This window comes from Eumetopias jubatus, unplaced genomic scaffold, assembly GCF_037043125.1.
Source record: "Eumetopias jubatus isolate StellerSeaLion01/CBP00866 unplaced genomic scaffold, mEumJub1_p1.0 scaffold_4, whole genome shotgun sequence".
NCBI classification, from domain to species: Eukaryota; Metazoa; Chordata; class Mammalia; order Carnivora; family Otariidae; genus Eumetopias; species Eumetopias jubatus.
The window spans coordinates 107,037,229-107,058,611 of NW_028274810.1; the positions used below are offsets into that span (position 1 = coordinate 107,037,229).

Consider the following 21,383-nt stretch of genomic DNA (forward strand, 5'->3'; position numbering starts at 1 on the left):
GTGGCTGTGGGGATGGAAACCAGCACCGTGGGGGCTGTCTACTGCTGCGCCCCACAGTGTTGGGTTAGCTACATCAAGCCTGTGAGAGAAGCTGGTCTGGAGTGGGACTCTGCCCCGACCTCTTTCCCCCGACGGCAGGATGTGGAAAGCCTCTCAAGGAGCAGTCCCAGTCCCAGACAGGGCTAGCAGGCACGGCCGTGGCCAGTGTGGCATGACGTGCCTCCTCTGTCATTCTGTGGCTTGTCTGCAGGTTCTCAGGATGCAGGGTCCCCGTGCCTGGGTTCAGGTTTGGGTCCCCAGGCTGTGTGCACCTGTCTGTACTGCCACCCCCAGAAAGTTCTGAAAACGCTTTTCCTCTTACGTCACATTTTCCTTTTAAAAATTCTTTGCGTTTTTGCATCCAAATCCAAAACGCAAGTAAGCTGTGGGGTGGGTCAGCACCGTCAGCTGCTGGCACTGGAGGACGTAGGGGTCAGGGTGGCGCACCCACCAGTTCAGCACGGAGGCTGGGGGGGTTCTGCAGGGCCTGGGAGCAGAGCCACAGTTCCATTCTCTTGCTTGGGCGAGGCTCGGCCAGCATGGGGGTGCCCCCCCCCATAGGGGGAGGGGGCCGTGGTTGGGGACAGGGGCTGCTCCCCAGAGGTGAGCTCCCGCTCTGGGGCCCGCAGCGTTGGTGGCTGCAGCGGCAGAGCCACAGGGAAGCTGGCCATGTAGAAGACTCGGCCTAGGCGCTTGGCCACCTGTGGAGAGATGGGCCCGGCTGGGGGGCTGCTGCACCGTCGGCTTACAGCCACAAAGAGCCTCAGTGCTGACCTGCCGTCGTCCGGGGACTCCTGCCCCCAGCTGGCACTCACCTGGGCCCGGATCTTGAGAGCAGGCCCTAGCTTCAGCCCCATGGTGGTCAGGAGGTGCTCCTCGGTCAGCAGGGGCAAGGTCTCCCCATCGATCCCCTGTTCTCTGAATACCTGGGGGGGGGGCGGGGCGGATGTCAGGGCCTGAGTGCTGGGACCAGTGCCTGCCCACCCTGCTGGGTCCCTCCAGCCCCCCAAGGGCTGAGTGCCTGGGGCTGCCTCGTGGCTTTCCAGAGAGAGCAGGGCTCAGAGAAGCTGTTGGTATAGTTTGCTGGAAAAATTTGGAAACGAAAGGAAGATCTTTGTGTCGAGCATATGCCTGTGTTGGAGGCAGAAGCGCTGACATGGCCAAGGGCCCCGGGGACGGGGTGGGGGTGGGCATGCAACAGCACCCTTCTCCCTCCCCACACACTGTTAGTGAGGAGGGGAGGTTTGGGGTGGGAAGAGGCACTGGGGAATGAACTCAGAACCATCTCAGGAAGGTGTGTGACCACCCCGCCCCCTCACCGGTGCATATTCTCCGCAGCCGGACAGGCCCCCCACAAAGCTGCAGACATCGTCCACTGTCCACTTGCTGAGGTCCTCGGGGGCTGTGGCCGCCTCCCCATCCATGAAGAGCCCCCCCATGGTGCCTGGGTTAGGGGGGTGGGGTTACTAGGACTATGGCCAGCGCTTTCCTATTCTCCCACCCATGTCTGTTGAACTGGCCCCAATTGTTCAGAGGAGATGGATTGATGACTAAAAGGGATTTTTTTTTCTCCCCATGGACCCCCTCCCTAAGACCCAGGGTGGTGGTGGGGACTGGGTTTCCTTCCACCCCATGGAGGGCTCTAAAGCATGGAGGGGGGATGCCCACCTGTGTGGAAGTAGGGGCTGACGGCGTAGGGTAAGCCCAGGGGCAGTGGAGGGGGCAGCATGGACCCTGAGAGAAGCCCCTTCCCCTCAGGGCTGGCCCCTCCAGTTGGGGCTTGGCCCAAGTTGGGGCCCTGGCCCCCAGCAGCCACCATCTCAGGGTCCTCGCCTTCTGAATCCTTGGGGGGTTCATCCTCAGAGCCATCTTGTGCCCAGAACCCAGCCCCTGTGGTCTCCTTGGACTCACTGGAGTGGGCTGAGGCAGGGCTGGGGCCCCCCTTCCGAAGGGCTCGGCGGACAGGCTCCCGGGGAGGGGTGGGGGGGCCGGGGCCTGGGGGTCCCTGGGGGGGCAGGGCCAGCAGCGGCGCGGAGCTGTGTCTCAGCACCAGCATGGCCCCGCGCCGCTGCAACTCTTCGGCGCCCTCCGACGGGCGCAGGGCGGCTTCGGGCGCCAGCAGCTGAGGCCGGTGCGCGCTCTCCAGCTCCTTCTGACGCAGCAGCTCTGCAGACATCTCCAGCCTGGACCGGGAAAAGCAGACGGTAGGGTGGGTCATGTAGCTCGACAGTGCCACCTGGTCCTCACCGGTCGCCATCGCACTTACCGGGCCAGGTTCTGCTTCCGCAGGAGCTCCTGCTGCCTGGCCAGCATCTCCGCCTGGGCAGGGGGCAGGAACCCGTAACCTGGTGGGAAGGGGACAGACCACGAGGCCAGGTGGCCGAGTGGTCTAGGGCCACCCAAGCCCACCTGGTCTGTCCTTGGCTTCGACGGGGCCGGGATGGGTAGTCGGGGCACACTCGGGGACACGGGGTCCGTCACCGGCAAACCCATTTGCGCCCACACCGACGGCCTCGCGGCGTGCTCACTCACAGCCCCTTAGGACACAAAGAGCTCGCACACCCCGCCCACTCCTCACCTGGGGTCTGGCAAAGAGCCGAGGGCACCCCCAAAAAGGGGGGCCTGAGGTGAGGGCCCAGGGCGATGTGCGGGGCATTCTGGGGTGACAGCAAGGGGGGCGGCTGCGACAGCTCCCTGTGAACGACAGGGCCGTTAGCAGTCCGCGCCGCAGGCCCCGGCCTAGTCCCCGCGCGCCCCCTCCTTTCCCGTAACTACCCCGCGCCCCCACCCTCACCCCCTTCCCTCCGGCCGCCGCCTCTACTAATTGCCGGCCCCGCGGGCGGTCGATGCGGCTGCTCGTTACGACTCCGGGTCGTGCGCCGCCCCCGCCCCCGGCTGGCGGCGCCAATTAATCTCGGCGGCGGCGCGGAGGCGCTGACCCGGCGGGCGGCGGCGACTGCAGCGGTAATTACCGCACGGGGCGCGCCCGGCCCCCGCCTCCCCGCCTGCGGTGGACCCTGTGCGGCTGGGGGATGGGGGGCGCAATTAGCTGCAATCCTGGAGGCGGGGGAGGCAGCTGCAAATAGCGCTCGGGGGAGGAGGGCGGGAGGCGCGGCGTTGTTGGGGGCGGGGGGACGTACTCTGGCGCCCGGCCCCTTACAGCCCGCCTAGCTCGCTCACCCCTTGGCCTCTGCCGGTGGACCAGTGGGGCGCGGGCGTAGCGAGGGCAGGGTGCTGGTGGGGGGTGGGGGGTGGGGTGTGTGTGTGTGTGTGTGTCAGGGTTTCCAGACCTCGCACTGCTCCCCTCTTCTGCCTTCTGCCCCCCTCCACACCCCCCTCGCCACAGACTCCCCCAATCTGCCTCCAGCCCCTCACCTACCTGTTGGGGGAGCAAAGCCCTCAGCTGTCTCTGGGGCACCTGGATTCAGCGAGTCCCACAGTCGCTCAACAGAAACGGCAGTCACCCTTAACACCCTGCCCAGAGGGGTGGTCACCCCCACACATTCTACTCCAGGAGTGTTCTGGGCCTCTGACCAGCTCAGCGGGTGTCAGGACCTTTCTGCAGACCATGAACCTAGGGCCAGCACAATGCCTGGCACACTCTGTACCGACACGGCAGCGTGTGGCTGCGAAGGGGGCAAAGAGTGTGCACACTGAAGGCAGGTGGCAAGGTAAGGAGATGCAGGCTGTGGACGGGACCTGCAGAAACCAGGTACTAGGTTTCTGATAGGCCCACCCCAGCTTTGTATCCAAGAAATGAGCATAGAGAAGATGGGGGCCTCTCTGATGTGGGCACCCCAGTACCTCTCTGAGAAGGATGGGGTGCCAGCTGGCATGGTGCCCTCTCGGTGCTGAGCCAGGCCCTGCTTTCGACGCTGACCTGCCGTGGATGAAGGCAGGTGGACTTCCAGGCCACTGGGGCTCCTCACAGCTGCTGCCGCCACCTCCTGCCGGACCCTCAGGAGATCTGGGAGTTGGGGGGGGGGGGGTTGGTCAGTAGTGACCAGAGGCCAGGCTACCCCAGGTCTCTCACTACCCCAACCCTGCTGAGTGAAGGACACCAAGGAGACCAGAAGCCAATGAGAGCACATCCTTACAGTGACCTTGCTGGTTGGTCATGGGGACAGAAAAATGAACAGAAGGCCACAGGACAGGGGAGACTCAAATCATTACAGTGCAGCTAGCTTTATATGGTGTTAGGAATGGGGGTTGGGAGGCACCCACCTGTATTGGGAGAGGGGCCGGTAAGCATTTGAAAGGGTATGGGGATTTCAGTAACTCAAACGCAGTGGGGAGGGAGGGAAAGGCTCTGAAGGCAGGGGATTCTGTGGTGCAAATGTTGATGTTGAAAGGAGTTCAGAGGTTCTGGAGAGCAGGGCTGCAGATGGGGTTATGCAAAGACCCAAGAGTGAGGGCGCAGGCCTGCTCCTGGAGGAGTGGGAATGGGTTTCCAACCCTGTACTGACAATGCCCAGGTGACCCCCTTCTAGGGAACACGCAGTGCACGCTCAAGGCGCCTATCACTCTGCTCCCCATCCGAGTCCCCATCCTGCCTGGGGCCGGGCCTCTGGGTCCCCCACCCCCGCAGCCCCCCATTTGTGTAGGCTCCGCCGCCACCGCCTCCTGTTTATAAATTAATTACCCGAAAAGCGGAGGTGGACCCTGCCCGGGCCGGGTGCCAGCCCGCAGAGCCCAGCCGGCGCGGCCGCCTGCATCGATCCCAGCGGGGCCCCTCGCCCCCGCGCCCGCCCGGCGGCCTCGGTTATTTACAGTCGGCTCCGTGGCGGGGGCGGCGGCGCAGGGCCATGATTGACAGCCCGGCTCCCGGCGCTGCTCCCCGGTGGCCGGCGCCCCCTCCCTGGCGCAGGCCAGCGGAGCAGGCCCCAGGCAGGGCAGGGAAAGCAATTAAAAAGGAAGATTTTTAAATTATTAACATTTGGTGAATTATTCAGGCTCTCGGTGCCTGACTGCCCTGGGGGACAGTGCCTTGTGTAAGGAGAAGAAATCCTGCCCCCTTTCCCAGCACTCCTCACGCACCTCCAGCCTGAAAAGCCAAGCTAGGGGCAGCACCGCATGCTGGGGTCTGCCAGGCTAGGGTGCAGCTGGTCAGGGTGCCAGATGGTGGGTCGGTGAGGTGTGTCCGTGAGAGGCAGGAAGGACAGATGGACAGAGCACAGGGTGGGGAGCTGGGTGGGGCAGGGACTGTGCCTCCAGCGGGGGCTTCTGAGCACCCCTGAGGTAGGTCCTGGTGGCCACATCCTAACTGCTACCCACCCTCCCTTCTGGATGTTCTGGCCCGACCGCTCCCCTCCTCTTGGCCCTCCAACGTAGAGCTGACTCCAGGTGAGGTGTCGGCACAGTCCCACACACCACCCTGATGGCAGCTTACAGGACTACAGATCAGCGGACAATGAGACGCTGCGTGTACTGGAGAGGGGTGGGTGGGCCTGGCTCGGTCCCCACCTTCCACTCTCACTGGGGCTCACCCCAGACTGTTTCCTCATCTGTGAAATGACAGTGATTGCAGGTCACAAGTGAGGGGTGGCCCTGCTGGAGAGTCTGTGGGAGATGGGGGGGGTGGACTGTCGAGATATGCCTGTGGGGGAACCCCGGATCTACCCAAACAAGTGGGTGCCTGGGCAGAGGGGGGAGGAGAGTCACCCCTCAGTGCCCCCCACAAGGGGCTACAGATCCGCATCCAAACCCAGTCTTGGCCAAAGATCCAGAGCCTCTTTCCAGGGTGGGCAGAGGTCTCCAGGGACAGCAAGAGCCCAGCACACACGGGTAGACACTTGGTAAGGGATGGTGCCATAGGGTGGGGGCACATACCGTGGCTGGGGAGGCCCAGGTGGTAGAGACGCTGGGGGTCCTCAAAGGTGCTGGCCTCACTCAGGGCAGATACAAGCCGGCGGTAGTGATCCTCAGGGGCCATGCTGGGCCCTAGTTCTGGCAGCAACAGAGTCTCTGTGTTGGGGTGAGCATAAAGTAAGGGGATTCTCCTTCAGATGCTGCCACAGGAGAGGCAGGACCTCCCCTCTTAGAACCTGCTGCTGGGCTGGTTCTGCCCTGCATGGGGTCTGAGTGATCCCCCTCCCTCCTCTGTGGCTTGTCCCTCCACCTCCAAGTTGAGCTCCCACCTTGGGGTGACTTGCTTCGTGCCTTTTTCTCCAATGGGCAGTCACTGCTGATGTGGGGGGAGCGGCCTAGCCTCTTGCCCAACAGGTCACCTGTTGGGGGAGGGTAAAGTGAGCCTCATCATGCATCTCCGGGCTTGGAGGGGATGGAGGCTGGGAGGGCCAGGGGCAGAGAGGGACCCAGCCCAGGCTTCCATCCTAGCCAGGCCCTGCTCAGCCCAGAACCTAATCCATCATTGCTCAGGTGCCCTTGGGTCCTGACCAAGTCAAAGCCTTTTCCAGTCTAGGGTCCCAGGCCTTCAGCCAGAGGATATCTTGCCAGGGTTTGGATAGGTCAAGGGACAGTTCTGATCCTGGACTTTGGGGTATGTGTGTAGGTCATGGGAGATTTGTGGTAGCAGTCTCAGGTGGCAACTCAGGACTCCACAGGCACCCTGCTGCCCCTATCCAGCCAGACTGGTCTGCTGTGAAATTAACGGGCCCTCCTGATCATTCTGCTGAAGAGAAACTGAAGGCTTTGGTTTAGCCTGGAAGTTACCTTCCCTCCCAGGGGTGAGGACCCTAGGCTCTATCCACTCAGGGAAATCGCTAGGCAGCAGGCCCCCAAGGACACCTTGAAGCCCTCAAGGTCAGGCACACCTGCCACATCCACTCCTGGGGACCTCCACCTAGGCCACACTCCTCACTGCCCTTAGAAGGCCTGAGCCAGCACCCCGGCCTTGCCTGTCACACAACTGCCCACCTGCCCTCTGGGCTCTGAGCTCTTGAGGGCTCCCCTGAACAGTTTCGTCTGCTGTACACAGCCTGGCCATAGTGTGTGTGTGTGTGTGTGTGTGTGTGTGTGTGTGTGTGTGTGTGTGTGTGTGTGTGTGTGTGTGTGTGTGTGAGGGGCACAGCCCCACCCCTCTCTGAAGACCTCTCTCGGGTCCTACATCCAAATTATACTCATCTGTCTCCCCAAATCAGCCCCTCTCCACCCCAGCCCCTGATCCTTCCTTCCTGAGCTCAAGGCCTGGGATGGGATGTCTGATGAACAGCTCAGCAGATGTCCTGTTCTCCCGGGCCCACCACAGTGCTGGCCTCCAGGCCAGAGCCCATGTTCTGGCCCCCTCTCCACCCTGAGGAGGCTGCCTGGGTGGGTGGGGTGAGGGCTACCCCCTCTGTGAACCAGGCCTGCCATGACACCTCAGCAAGGCAGGCTTCCCAGAAGCCTAATTCCCAGAGCCTAATTCCTTTCTCTTATTCCCTTAATCTGTCATTTTTATCAGGCCGGGGAAGTGCAGCAGCAGCAAGAGGCCGATCAATCTCCACTTTACAGCTGACAGAATGGTGCTAATAAGTTATTGATCTCAGCCACCTCGCTGCCACCTCGGCAGCCCAACCCTAGGCCTTGCCCCGGGAGGGACGAGGTCCTTACTGCTTGGCTGAAGGGTCCCTACCTCAGTGACCTGGCAGGACAGAGAGGGGCACAACCAGCATGAGGGCTCCTTGAGGAAGCCAAAGCTGGTTCCCAACACCTTTGGGGCATCAGGGCCCAGCTGGTAGGAGAGCCACGACATCCAGCTGTGCCAGCCCTGGAGGTGGATTTGGGCTGGGTCCACACCTGCTGCCCATGCCCCATGCTGCACACACCCCTTTTAGGTTTAGGAAATAACCCAGCACTCCCACTTCCCTGAGTCCCATTCCCATTTTCCACAGTGGAAACTCCCCCTCCCCTTCTTACGGGGGGGGGGGGGGGTGCTTCTGGAGGTAGAAGGAGGGCCCACAGTGAGACCCAGCCCACTGGCGGCAGTAAGGTGTTGCCATGGCGATCTGGGCGTTCACTAGTCCCTGATAAGGGCCATGATCACTCATAGACACATACACACGGCCCTAAGACACCGGCATGGACCCAGGTTGTGTCCCTCACAGTCCTCCATGGCCCTTCCTGTCCAGGATCCATTCCTGTGGGAATAGGACTGACCCGTGGCTCCTGGGGAAGCAAGAGAAGGTGATGGCAGGCAAATGTCCCCACCCAAGGGCCGACAGGAGCAAGTGGAAGCCAATGGGGGACAACAGCCCCAAGGAGAGAGCAAACTCCCACAAAACCTGGACATAGTGCACACACGTGACAGTTCATGCAGAGTACCTGTGACCCCTGGCGTGCCTGCACGCCCGCCCTGCACCTCAGCATAAAGTGAGAGTGAGCACACAGGTGTGTGGCATGGTGACACCCAGACGCAGAGTGTGAGCTGGGTGCCTGGGCCGTGCCAAGGCCCGAAGCACACAACCCTAGTAGGGAGCGGGGCGCACATGCCTGCTTTCACACATGCACACTCGTGCCCGTGTACTGTGAGGTCTCCATGTGTGCGGGCAGCAGGGGGAGGGCCTGCTGGCTCAGAATATCTCAATCACTGTGGGTCTCCTGTGGCTCCGCCCGATCGATGGAGCAATTAGATTTTATCAGCTGCCTGCTCAGCAGCCTCCAACAAGGCTCCAGAAGCAGCCCCCTCACACCCACCCCACAAAGGCCTTCCCAGGCACAGGCACGCCTGGGGGCACTAGTGGAGATGACCATCTCCCGGCCAGCTTTTCTGAGAGCTGTAGCCACTGCTGGAAACTTCCCTGCCCTGGGTCCATTGGACTGCAAGGGGCCCCTGCCAGGTCGTTTGACCTCTCTTCTTTCAGTCAAAGCTCAGTCATGCCCCATTCTCTGCAGCAAAGCCTCATGGCGAAGTCCCCTCTGGCCTGTTCCTCGGGGGGAGGGCCTGGGTCCCCCAGCGGCCCCCTCCTCCTGAGCTCCTGCTACCTCCAGGAGCTGTTGCTCTGAGATGACCTCAGGAGCTACTGGGCCAGCACTCTCCTGCCCCACCCCCGCAGAGGTCCAGGCTCCAGCCCCCCATCTCTTAGGCAATGGACCCCTTTCCTCCAGGAGCCTGTGCTCCATGGGGTTGATGGGCACTCTCATGCATGCAGAACGTGTCCCTGCCCTCAAGTGAGCCATTCAGGATGTGCATTTCTGAGCCTGCGTGAGGCCTGCCCGTCCCTGACTGTCCTCCTTGCTTCTGCTCCTATGGGAAGGGGGTGGCAGTGGCCTTGACCGCTCCAAGCCCACCCCAGAAGCAGCCATGGTGGAGCCGCTGCCTCTGCCTCCCGTCTCCCTGGCTGGCCGGGATTAACACAATTACCATCACATGGAGCCCCAGGGGACAGCCAGCCTTGCCACCTCCCGCCTCCGCTGGCCTCCCTGGCTGCCAGCCAAGGCTGCTGGAGGTGGCGGCATCCAGAGCTGCTGAGCAGAGACGCCGGCGGTGGGGCGGGGGGGGGGGGGGGGGGGGAGGGGCGGTGGTGGTGGCAGGGCAGGCTGTCCTCAGGCTGAGCTGCAGTGGCCCTGGCAGCCGTGTTCTCTCCCCCCAGCTCCTCACCTGAGGCTCCCAGGCCTATCTCCACACCACCTCTCTGGAATTCACAGCGGCTCTGATGCTCTGGCATAACGAGGTGGCGGCTTCGATGGACACTGGATATGAGGGTGGGCAGGTCACTGTCCTGGCTGCAGCAAGCAAGACAATGAAGGTGAGACCCCCAAAGGCTGTGTGCCCAGCCCTGGGCACAGCAAGTACCCGACTAAGCTCGAGTGTGGGCATGCGTAGTGCCAGACAGCAAGTGTGCCATGCCTCCTGCCCCCCTCTGTGTGTGGTCTGTGACAGCACATATGCAGGCATCCCCATAGCAGGGCCCAGGGGAAACATCTAGTGGGTATGACCTACCTAGGTCTCACCCAGGACCACTAGGACCTGCCAGGCTTCTGCCTGGCATGGGGCCTTACACTCAGGCCCCACCGCAGCTCCCAGGGAGGGTGTGTGCAGGGCACGGGAACCCAGCTCAGTCTTGCCATGCTCTCCCCATAGTGACCAGAGCAATCGCCTGACAAGGGGGTGTCTGCTCATGAGGAACAGTGACCAGAGAGGACTCACACTGTCGCACATGCATCTAGCGCTTACTCCTATGTTAGCTGCTTCATTAAGAAAATCGCATGCACTCTTTCAGCTAAAGCTTGCAACCACGCACAGACTCTCAATTTCTTCAAATAAGGAAACCAAGGTTCAGACCGAAGTCCTGTAGCTTGAGATGTGTGCACACACAGGCACACATGTACGCTCTCAAAAGGACTGGGAAGAACACGCATCTACACACGCACACAGGCGCGCAGACACACAACATGAATGGGGGTCTGGTCCCCCCCGCCCCACCGTGTGCTCATGACACTCTGCTCTCCCCAGGCCCCCAGCTAAGAACCTCAGCCGCCAGGCATGTGTGGGCCTGGAAAAAACATGTCTTTAACTCTTTTGTTCCCTTATTTCTCTTTCTGCTAATGCAGCTCAACCCTACACCAGAGTGCCAGAGAAAGGGTGGAGTGAGAAAATGTCAGTGTGACCGTGTGTGAACGGCCCCCCAGCTGCTCCTGGTGTTCTTAGCATAGAGAAGAGTCACCTGCCACCTTACAGATGCCGCCTGGAGCAGCAGGAAGTCAAGACAGAAGAGAGGAGCAGGGAGGGCCCTGGGCACCCCACCCTCCCCAATACCCTTGCTCCCTGGCCCACCTGTAATAGAGCAGCCTCCCAGCTGGGCCGCTGCAAGGGGGCCTCCACGGAGTGACCTGGGAACCGACCCTAAACCTCATTAAATAGCCCCCAGCCCCCCTGGCCTGGGCGGCTGGAGCAGGCTAATCCAGGCTGGCCCCTAAGCAGATCAGTTTCAGCCCCAAAGACTCCAGGGCTGGGATCTAGAGCCTTCTGGGAGACCCAGATGCGGGTTCTCTCCCCACCCCCACCCCCTCTCCCAGGAGGAGAGAAGGTGCCCCCCCATGCAAAGAGGAGGGGAGGTGGGGTGGGAGTAAGTACTTTATGGGATTAATTGGCAGCCATTCTCATCCCTCTATCATCCTCATCAATGCGAGGGTGTTGAGGAGAGAAGTGCTGTCCTCAGCACTAGGGAGGGGATGGGGGCTGGCTAGAGGCTGCCTCTGAGTTCTCCCCTGAGGGGATCCAATTCTGGTGTCCCCAGGACTCCTACAGGAAGTGGATCACCCCGGAAACTGAGTAGGTGAGGAAAGGCCTCATCAGTTTGTTCCCCATGAACCCTTAGACCAGCACCCACACAGGGACCTGGGACTATACCCCCCGGCTCACCACCACCACCATGGCCATCAGCTCTTTCACTCAGCGGTCAGTCATTCAGGCACTCAGGTTGTGCTGTGGCACCACGGAGCTGAGGCCTGGTGGGAATCAGGTCACCACTGCCCACCACACCCTTGCTCTGCTCTCTGCCTGGGGGGTTCACCCCACAGGCCCCAAGACAGCCTGGCCTGGCTCTGGAAAACATGTTCTGGTCACTCACTGAACAAATTATGCCAGGTTTTACATAAAAAACTACAAAGAAACACCAGGCTGAAAACGCATAAACTCTGCATTTGGCATCCCAAGTATGAGGTTCTCACAGCCCTGAAAACAGGGTCTGCACCGTGCTGTGCATGAGGGACCAAGCCCACGAGGGTTCTTGGGAGGCTCTCTGTAGCACCATGGGGTGGGGCTGTGTATCAGGAGGTGAGGAGGAGAGCTTGAGTGACAGAAGGGGCTGCAGGGAGGAGGGTGTGTGCTCGGAGGTTGAGGGAGAAGGGTCTGGCCCCTCCGACCCCAACTCTCCCTGAGGGGCACCCTGGGCTCCTCCGAGCTCCCTCAGCCGACTCTCATACTGTCCAGTGTTTGCCCATATCCTGGCCAGCTCAGGGGCCCCAGGAGGGCAGGGACCACATCTCCAGCCAGCTGCCTGGGGTGCATGGGTGCTGAAGCAGGAGCTCCAAGCAGGCAAGTGGGCCAATGGATGGAACTCATGGACAGATGGAGGGACAGACAGGTGAAGGCCAATGGATGGAGGAAGAGGGACAAACAGAAAGTGAGAGATGCTGACAGATGGACAGACAGGCACTACTGAATGGATGGACACAGCGACAGAAAGGGTGGGAATAACAGAGATAAATGGCTAAAGAACAGACAGGGGACTAGAGATGCAGGAGGGACAGGGCCCAAAGGATCCAGAAAGAGACAAGCCAGGCTGTCTGCCTGCTGCAGCCTCCTGGCCCTGATGCCAAGGCGCCGCATCAGCAGGTGGGGGGCAGATAGGCTGTAAGTCCTCTTGGCTATGCTACACCCCTGCCCCCAAACGGCAGTCTCCTCTCTGGTAAAATCCAGAAAGTCATCCCAGACACCCCTAGGGCCGGTGCAGGACCGAAGGAGCCCACATGCACTTGGACTTGGCCCCTTACTGGGGTCTCCCTCCGTCTGGACACCTGGGACCTTCTCTCACTTTACAAGGCCAGGGGTGGGCGAGGCAAGGGCTACCGGAGGCAGGAGGAGTCATTCCAGGAGGAACCTCCCTTGGGTTCGCTATAAGCTTCACTGACAAATGCGTCCTGTAGCTTCCCAAGCAAAAGGCTCATAAAATGTCATCAATGTTCATAACGGCTCATAAAAATGATCAGTTGAGCAGGCAACTTCAAAATGAGGTAGAAATAAGTTTAAAGATGTTTTCACTGTAATTCGGCTCTAGGACCCAGATATTTTCAGAGATGTAAATAATAACACATATGGCACAGAGCCAGGCTGGGAGTGGGGAAGACAAGCTCCCCCCTTGGGGGGCTGGCCCCTCAGCTTTGGCTGAGGAAGCGGGGCTGTGCTGGAAGCCCTGTGGTAAGACTTGACCCCACTGACCGGAAGCCACAGCCTGGGCTCCATGCACAGCCTGAGCATCCTTTGCTCATCTGGAATCTAGAACTTGGGTCTCCCCAGGGCCCTCCCAACTTCCTCATCAGGTCCCCTCATTTTTATCTCCTTGCTATGTCTTGGGTCCGCCACCCCCCTGCCTTCCATCATGCGTCCACAGCCTGAACCACTGCGGACTGGAGCAAACCTCCAACCTCCAACCTCCAAACCTTCTGGCCTCCAGAAGGACCCCATCAAAACACACACTCTGTCACCCCTCTGCTCAAGAACTTCGGGTGGCTCCTCACTGCCTGGAGCACCGTGTCCTACAGGCTCAGCACCCAGAGTCCTTTAGCATTCAGTTGGACCAGACCTGCCAGCCCCCACACCCCCACACCCCCTTCCCTTGTTCTTGCAGACATCCTCTTTCCCTAGTGAACGCCTCTGCACCCTGAGACCCCACGCATACATCACCATTCTCATCTGCAGGTGGGTCTTCGGGAGGGTGGGAGGGAGAGGTCGTGGCCTCATCTTTGGGCAGATCGACTCAAATGGCCAGTCCCATGTGGGAGGGTTAGGCTGCCCAGAACCCACACCTGTGCTGCTGTCAGGACCTGGGCACAAACTGACCGACAGACAGACCACAGAAGAGGGAGGGGAGGAAAGGAGGGAGGCTGGAAAGATTTAGAAGCAGACCCGGGGGAAATGGAGCAACAGGGCTCCATCCTGCCCACGCACGGTGTGTGGGGATAAGCCCGGACCCTACCTGCAGGACGTCTCTCGGAAGGAGATGTTCACGTCCCAGTGGGTGTGGACTCTGCAAGGAAAGAAGCGGAGGGTCAAAGTGGCCTCCAAGATCTGGTACCTGAACAGCAGGGTGTGTGTATGGCATAGCCCTCATCTGCCCCAGAGCGCTGGCCCCAAGGGAACTGGGTTGGCTCAGATTTGTCTCCAGTGCTATCTGGTACCAGCTCAACCAGCCAGTGGCTGCCACCAGGATAGAACCGTGGGGCAGGAGCCAAGTCCTGGTCTCACCAGACAAAGGAATCGGGAAGGACAGAATTGAGGCTGCCACACCTCTCCTTCTTATTGCAGTGAACCCAGAAGAGCTGCCACATTGTGCTAGGGTGGGGGAGCTACAGCCTCTTCTGCCCAACAGCCGTGCAACTGAACCAAACTCCTAGTTGCTAGAGCTGCTCCAGCCAGGCTGGAACAGGTCAGGGAGCAAGCCCCGTGGCCACTACCGGCACCAATGGTCCAGTGTCAGCCCAGGTGGGTGCAGCTTCCTGGGTCCCAGCTGCTACCAGTCTGCCTCCTGAAAGCGACCACTGCACATTGTAGGTAGGAGGGATGCCAAAACGAGAGGTCAGGTGAGGAAAGAGCTCTGCCCCGCGCCTGTCCCCTCACTCACAGCAGTGTTCCCAGAAAGACCCTCCGGCTGAGGGATGGCGGTTGGAAGACTGTGTGGGTGTGTCACCTTAGCAAGCGTGGGTATGAGGGCTGGGAAGGGGGGTGTTGGGGCTTGGGAGGGTTATTTTAGGGTAGGAGAAGTTGGAACACGTTGAAAGACTAGGTGGGAAGAGAAAAGGCCTAGAAACTCTGGGGTGAGTAACATGTGCTGGATGGACAGACACAAATGGACAGACGACAGACAGATGGAGGTGTGAGGAGGTGAGTGGACAGTGGAAGGTGTCTCTGCCAGGAGATGAGATGGTGGGAAGCCAGGAAGAGTGGCCCCAGGCCTGGAAGGGACAGTGGGTAGCCAGGAAAGCTGCCGCCCGCCCAGGAGAATGAGCATGAGAGTTTCAGGGCTGCTCCCGGGGAGGCGGCTGCTCAGCTCCTTTCTCTCTGCCTGGCTGTTGTGGTATCAGGCCCTCCCTTCCTGGGTCTCCCTGACTGCCCTCCTCCCAGAGCCCCTGGCCCTTCCTAGAGCCCCCTTCCTTCCCCACACGGAACCTCGTCGACCCCCTCCCTCCAAGTGGGGGCAGGGTAGGCTCTCATTACGGTCTTGTGGCGTCAGCGGTTCAGGCTGTTTCAGCTTCGGCAGATACCAAGACATGACAAGCTAAACCTGGGCCCTGTTCCCAGGGCAGACGGCCCTCACCCTGGCCTGGCCTTCAGCTACCTGGAGACACCAGTCTTGATGTCCCGACCAGAGCCCGTGTGCCTCCCCTGACCGTGGTCCCCAGGAAAAGTACCTTCTCTTCATGATACGGACATGTGGGGTGTCCTCCTGTTTCAAGCCTGGTCGCCGCCCACAGGCTGGGCCACTCCCATCACTGTCACCATCACTGGGCGAGAAGCTGGGGGTCAGCTCCTTCTTTAGGACCCGTGCAGTGGGGAGGGCAACTGTCCTCTTGTCAGCCAGCCGCCCCCGGTTCTGGGCAGGGAGGGAAGAGAGGAAGGTTAGGCCGAGCCAGGACCCTCAGGCTCCTGGGAGGTGTGCACTCCAGGCCCAACCCTCCGGCAGCGTGCAGGTGATGGAAGCCCTCAGAGCAGCTGCTAAGATCAAATAGGCACCATCACTGGCCCCGCTACAGGGCTTCTAGCCCGCAGGACAGGCCCGAGGGTCCACATGGGTCCCAGTGGCTGGAGGTGAAGACAAGAGCAGAAATATGAGGCCTGGGTCTGCCACCCTGGAGGGGGGTGGAGTGAAGGGCTGTAGGCCCTGGCCAGGCTCCTGGTGACACTGCCTTGTCCAGACCCCGCACTCCAGCCTGAGTGTGGGGATGCCCACCTAGAGGCAGACCCCAGCTTTCCCGGCCCCAGGGAGCCCCGAGGGGCCATGTGTGCACAACACAGCATGTCTTCTGCCCCGTATTCAACGTTCAGTTACCTCTGTGCTTGTGTCTGAGGGACCATCCCACATAGCTCCTGCGTGAACCCCCAACCAACGCCAAGTCCTGTCTTCCCTTCTGCTAGTGCCATGCAGGGTCCAGTTCCGGGTGGTTTGGAGCCTGCGTCTGGGGCCTGATCCTGCTAACCCCCTTGCAAACTGCAGGCCGGGGGTTCACAGACCACTTGCTGGGGAGCCCTTACCAACCTAGACCCTTTGTCCCATGGGCCCCGAGTGGGTCAGAAACAGAGGTTCTCTTTCTTCCACAACACCTCCTTCTCCCCTCCCTACACCCATGTTGTGAGTATGTGGAGCTCATGTGTGTGCTGTGTGCTGGGAGATCAGAGCAGGAAGGCATGTCCTGTGCACAGACATGGAGGGTACTCCACGCTGAGCTTGTTCGTGCTCAGAGCACATGCACACACCATACAAGGTCACTATACACCACGGCTCCCTACAGTGTCCTTAGGTCCTGCTGCCCCAGTGAAAGAAGAAAAGTTACAGATTATTTTCGGGTGGGCAGGAACCTTATTCTTATTTAATAAAGGGTTGCTGTTTCAGGGAGGTGGCAGGGACCTTGGGATTATCTAATTCTTTCTCATCTCTCCAGTCACCTGGGGACCCTCGGACACCCTCTTTCCTGTTGCAAGGACAATGCCATCATACCCACAAGCTTGAGGAAAGTGTGGAGGAGGGTCTCGCCTCACCCTGGACCCGTGTCATCCTGGACCTAAAGGACTGCTATGCAGCCACCATCGTCCTGCCCTCCAGAATAAGGGTCCTTCCCTTCAGACCCAGCCTACCCCAGCTCCAGATTTGGGCAGTGGCCCCAAAAGAGCCAGGGAGCCCTAGTCTTCTCCCCTCACTGGGTCTGGGGACCAAAAGTACCCCCCTCTCCAGGTCCCCCCCTGCGAGCCACAGTCTCCCCCATACTTGTCCTTATGAATCCACTTGGGACACCCTCTATATTCCTCTCTGCAACATACTCAGTGAGATACACCAGACAGCACTGGGGCCGAGTGGGGTGGGGTGGGGCGATGGAGTCTGAGAGTAGGCCTGAGAGATGAAATGGCCTGCTTTGTGGCCCCTTCTGCGACCCTGGCCTTGGCCCTGTGCTCTAACAGCAATAGCAGAGAGTGGGTGAGGCTGCAGGTGTGATGGCCTGTCTGGTCCCTGTGCCCCTCTGTGCCAGCTAGCGGGCTCCAAGGGGAGTGTTTTCAACAACCCCTGGCCTGTCTGAAGTGTGCACTGCTGGGAAGTCCCACTCAGGTCTGCCCTTCTCTAGCCTGTGGCCCAAGCACCAGGACCTCCTCTCCTGTCTTTCTGTTTTAATTAAACTATTCTCTTAAGAAGAAAAGGAAGTGCATTTCCCTCTGCTTCTCATCTGTAGGACGAGGAGAGGAAAATGAGAGCAGTAAGACTGCCACTTGGGATGAGGCCAGACGAGCTATGCTGGCCTGCGGTGGCTCTTGGAGGTGCTCCTGTGGGAGGGGAGCTGAGGACGAGGGACCGGGATGGGCAGCCCTGACCCCGACCAAGGACAGGGAGCATACTTTCCTCCTATGCACACGCAAGACCTCAGCCACTCACCCCTGCTCAGCAGCACACAGATTTTAAAACTCTGTGACAAACCTCTGCTGCTAGTCAGCCATTGGCTCCTCAGAACGCAAGGATGGGTACAGGAAAGCCATCTTGCATGGCTGCATGATCCCTGCACCACCCTTGCATACCCACATTGTGCCCCTGGGGTATCTGTGACTGCGAGGTGTGTACGTACCTTCGGGCCTGGCTGTGGGGGATGGAGGAAGACAATCTCTATGTCGCAAAAGTGGGGGGTGGAAAGACAAGGGGGTCTGTGTGGCTCCTTCCTAAGGGAAGGGTACGGGCCTGGGCCTGGGAGGGACCAGGTTCAGGAGAGGCAGGCCCAGGCCTGAGCATCCCTCATGCAGGGCAGGGACCCGGGAGCCCCAGACAGGTAGGCAGTCCAAGGCTGTGGCCTCATCCCTGCCAGACCTCCCCACCCCTCCCCAATCCAAGCAATGTCCTGGGGAAACTGATACTGGGCTCACGCCATCTGTACCCCACACTCCTGTGAGAGACCTCTGGAAGGGTGGGTTAAGATAGGCTGGGCCCCTCCAGCCCGAACAGAAACCCCAGGCTAGCCTTGAGGGTGCCCAGAAGACTCTTCTGTACTAGCGGCTGAAAAGGTGCGTTAAGTGGAGCAGGAGCTCAGCTTCTTGCCCCAGGCAGGTACCGTAGTAGCGGGTCAGAGGTGGGCTGCCTGTGCACACACACTCTGATGACGAGCCCATGGCAGACAGGTGTGTGGGGTAGGTACACAGGAGAGGCATGGCTGTATCCCCGTTCCCCTGTCCAACTTGTGTGTCTGATCTGGTGTCTGTATTCACAGGTGTGTCTGTGGCTTCCCAGCCTGCCCAGGTTACCCGCCTCCAGGGTCCACGAGGAAACCAAAACATCCCTTCCTCCTTCCTACTTCCAGTCCAAAGTAAAGAAGCTGAAGGCGGTGTCTTGGGTCCTCTCTCACCCCTTCCTGTGTGAGGGTGTTGACGATGCCAGGGATAGCAGCACAATCCCAACCACCACCAGGAGCCAGGGCCCTAATTGGCTCTCCCCTAGCAGCTCAAAATTGGTTCCTCTCAAGATGCAATTTCTTCTTCAGATCAGTCCTCCAACTATTGCTGCCTGGAGGACATATCATGTGGAAGACAGTGCTTCAGAGGCAGGCCCAGCACCCCAATCTCTGCTGCTCCCCTAGGCCAAAGAGGGGGTCAATATACATCTACACTGGGTTGGGGGCCCTACATCAGCCTCCAACTCCAGTTCTTGACACCAAAGGCCCACACTGCTCAGATTCTGCCCCCAACTGGGTTGTATCCTGAGACTCTCCTGGACATTGAGGGCCTTGCCCAGCAGGGTTGTAGCTCTCGGCATACCAGAGACACATGTTACTCACATCCAAGCTGTGACCACCCCAGGATGTACATCCAGGCCAGACAACAGTGTCACATCCCAGAACAAGTGTTACCTTAGGACCAGCCCCTCTCCCAAGCCAGGCCAGCTGACACAGTGACACCCCCACCCCCACCCAAGACCTGTGACAGGGCAGGGTCCCCAGGCCACAGGTGGATGGCACTGTCCAGGGAGGAGACCTTTACAGCCCAGGCTGTCCCCAAGACCTGAGAAGCAGCAGCTCCACGGCTCCCAAGGAGAGGCTCCCAGATAGACAATGGTCAGGTCCTGCATCCAAAGAGGAGAGGGCTGCCCCAGGATTCCCACCCAAAGCAAAGTCTCCCCTATTTGCCCCGGGGGGCTCACTCCTGCACCCCGGCAGGGTTGAGGTTAGGACTCTGGATCCCAGAAAACAGGCACAGCTCCACAGGGGAGAAGGAAGACCCAAAGCCCCAACTTTTCTCCCACATCTCACCACTGGGGAGGATATTCGACAGCCCGGACAGTCGCAGATCGGAGGGTGCACCTGCAGAATCCCCTTGGACATAAGCGTCTTCAGACTTTTTCCTGTGAGGAGAGCCGAGGCAGGACCGGTGAGAGAGCAGGGACGGGGCACAGGTAGAGCCGGCACACGCGGGCGCGCTTTCGGGGCGCAGTAAGCTGCAAGGCCGGTTCCCCCTCCTGGCACGTGTATGAACATCCAACTTCCGAACCCGCTACCTGGCCCTGCCGTCCACCACACCCTCGCGGACGCCGCGGAGATCTGCAGAGCTCAGAAACTCAAGATCCCGGCAAGGGCCCTCCCCTGACCAAGGGCGGCCTCCTCCCCGCCCCCTGCGTCCCTCCTCCCGCTCTCTACCCTCTCTCCAAGCCGGTCTGGGGAAACTGGGAACAGGGTTCACGAAGGTCGAGCCTGCGCGCGGGTGAGCGGCGCCGCCGGGACCGGGGCTGTGCCTGAGCCCGCAGCGGGAAGAGGCCGACCACAGCGGAGCCGCGAGCCCCAAAGCCCAGCGCGACTGGGTCCCTAACTTTCTAAAGATTCCTCCACCCCCGCCCCTGTCGCTCACTGCGCTTCCCCCGCTTGCCTGTTCGGGCGCCCTCACAACGCGCCCTCGGAGCCAGACTCCTGAATGCTCCAAGCAGGCTGCTCCCAGCCCCGCCGCAGTTCCAGCTCCGCGCGCGCCCCCGCCCCGACGCGCGCCCCCGCGGCCCCCACCTGCCTACGACACCCCTACACCTTCTTTCCTTCCAGCAACTCGCACTCGCACCCCGGCCGCCCGTGTGCCCCTCTACTCCCGCTAGAACCTGGTGCCTCCCCGACCCGGGAGGGAAGTTGTGTCCCGCCCAGCCGGCCTTCCGCAGTCTCCCGAGTTCCCCTAAACTTCCCCTGGGCCATATGGCCCAGGAATCCCGCAAAGACCTTCCGAGTGGCAGGAGGGGCCAGCTCGTGTGCAGCCGGGAGCCCAGAGCACCGCGGCTGAAGCTGGGGTGACGGTGGAGGCCGAGAGCGCTCTGCTCGGGTCCACCAAGGCGACCGTGCTGGGGGCGGTGCGGGGGGGGGGGGGAGTGTCCCTGCGGCAGCCCCAGAGTCGCAGCGCCCTCTCTGGGCGGAGATGGAGTCTCCCAGGTGGCAGAATGAGGGGGTCCGGACCCAGGGGTCCTCGGGGAGCAGAGGGGAGGGACCGTAGCGGCCTGCGCCCCCACCGCGGCCGCACCTTTGTGGCGGATGCTGCGCTTCCAGTCCTTGGCCGTCTCTCGGCCGCTGACGAACTGGAACTCGTTGGGTGTGAGCCACTCCCCGCGGTGGCGGATGGACGGACCCTTGCTGCCTTGGCAGAGTTTGCGCACGTAGAGCAGCGCGCGGTTGGCGCCGCACTCCACCTCGATGCACGGCTCGCCGTTGTCCAGCAGCGGCTGGAAATCCGGTGCTGCGGCCGCAGTGGCTGAGAAGCGCTCGAGGGCCAGAGGGTCCCGGGGCAGGTGGAGGTGCGGGGCGGCCTCGTGCAGGCTCAGGTAGGCGCGCGGGGAGCCGAGTGGTGGAGCCAACAGCGCCTGGTAGCCGGCAGTCGCGGCGGGTAGCGAGGCGGCCGGGGGCAGGGCGGCCGCAGCTGGCAGTGGTGTCAGGTAGCCTGGGAGCGGCGGCAGTGGTAGTGCGGCCAGGGTCGGATGGAAGGTGGCCAGAGCCAGGGCCAGGTCTTCGCGGCCTGGGAGCTCCTTCTTGACCGCTGGCATGACGGGCCGGTGGCCTTGTAGCCTGGCTCTCCGCCGCCGGCGCAACTTGTTCGGGCCTGGGCTGGAGTTGGGTCTCGAGGGCTGGGGGCCCAGGAGGCTCCCGGCCGCGCGCCCGCCCTACCCGCTACTGCGCCCCGGCACCTGCAGCCGCGCCGCCCGCCGGGCCACCACGGACCGCTTCTCGGCCGGCTGCCGGGGCCTTGGCTGCCCGAGACATGGTGCTGCGGGAGCTGCTATCGATCCCTTATCGACCTGCCGAGCGCCGCAGCCCCGGGGCCCCAGGGCTCCACAGGGCCCTGGGCCACCTGCGCCCGCGCCCCCTGGGGCGGCCCCGCTCGCTGGTCCGCCAGCAGGGCCCAGCCGGGCAGTGGAGTCCAGAAGTCTCCGGCCCTGCGCCCCGCCCCGCCCGGGGGTCCCAGGCCCCAGCCCCGCCTC

The 21,383-nt window shown here is 61.3% G+C and overlaps 1 protein-coding gene across 2 annotated transcripts; it reads right to left on the reverse strand.

The window, feature by feature from the left end:
* Nucleotides 1-494: 494 nt before the first annotated feature.
* SAMD11 (sterile alpha motif domain containing 11) lies at nt 495-20,948 on the reverse strand. Of its 2 annotated transcripts, XM_088022679.1 has the most exons (15): nt 20,432-20,948; nt 19,192-19,283; nt 15,109-15,290; nt 13,677-13,727; nt 9,578-9,702; nt 6,177-6,266; nt 6,084-6,086; nt 5,869-6,003; nt 3,844-4,006; nt 2,618-2,733; nt 2,306-2,384; nt 1,708-2,222; nt 1,359-1,483; nt 855-965; nt 495-740 (listed from the first exon to the last, which is right to left on the reverse strand). In XM_088022679.1, the coding sequence occupies exons 1-15, from the start codon at nt 20,946-20,948 to the stop codon at nt 495-497; spliced, it is 2,550 nt and encodes an 849-aa protein (XP_087878805.1). The 2 variants fall into 2 exon arrangements, with proteins under 2 accessions (XP_087878805.1, XP_027964207.2); XM_028108406.2 differs by lacking the exon at nt 6,084-6,086.
* Nucleotides 20,949-21,383: the final 435 nt, after the last annotated feature.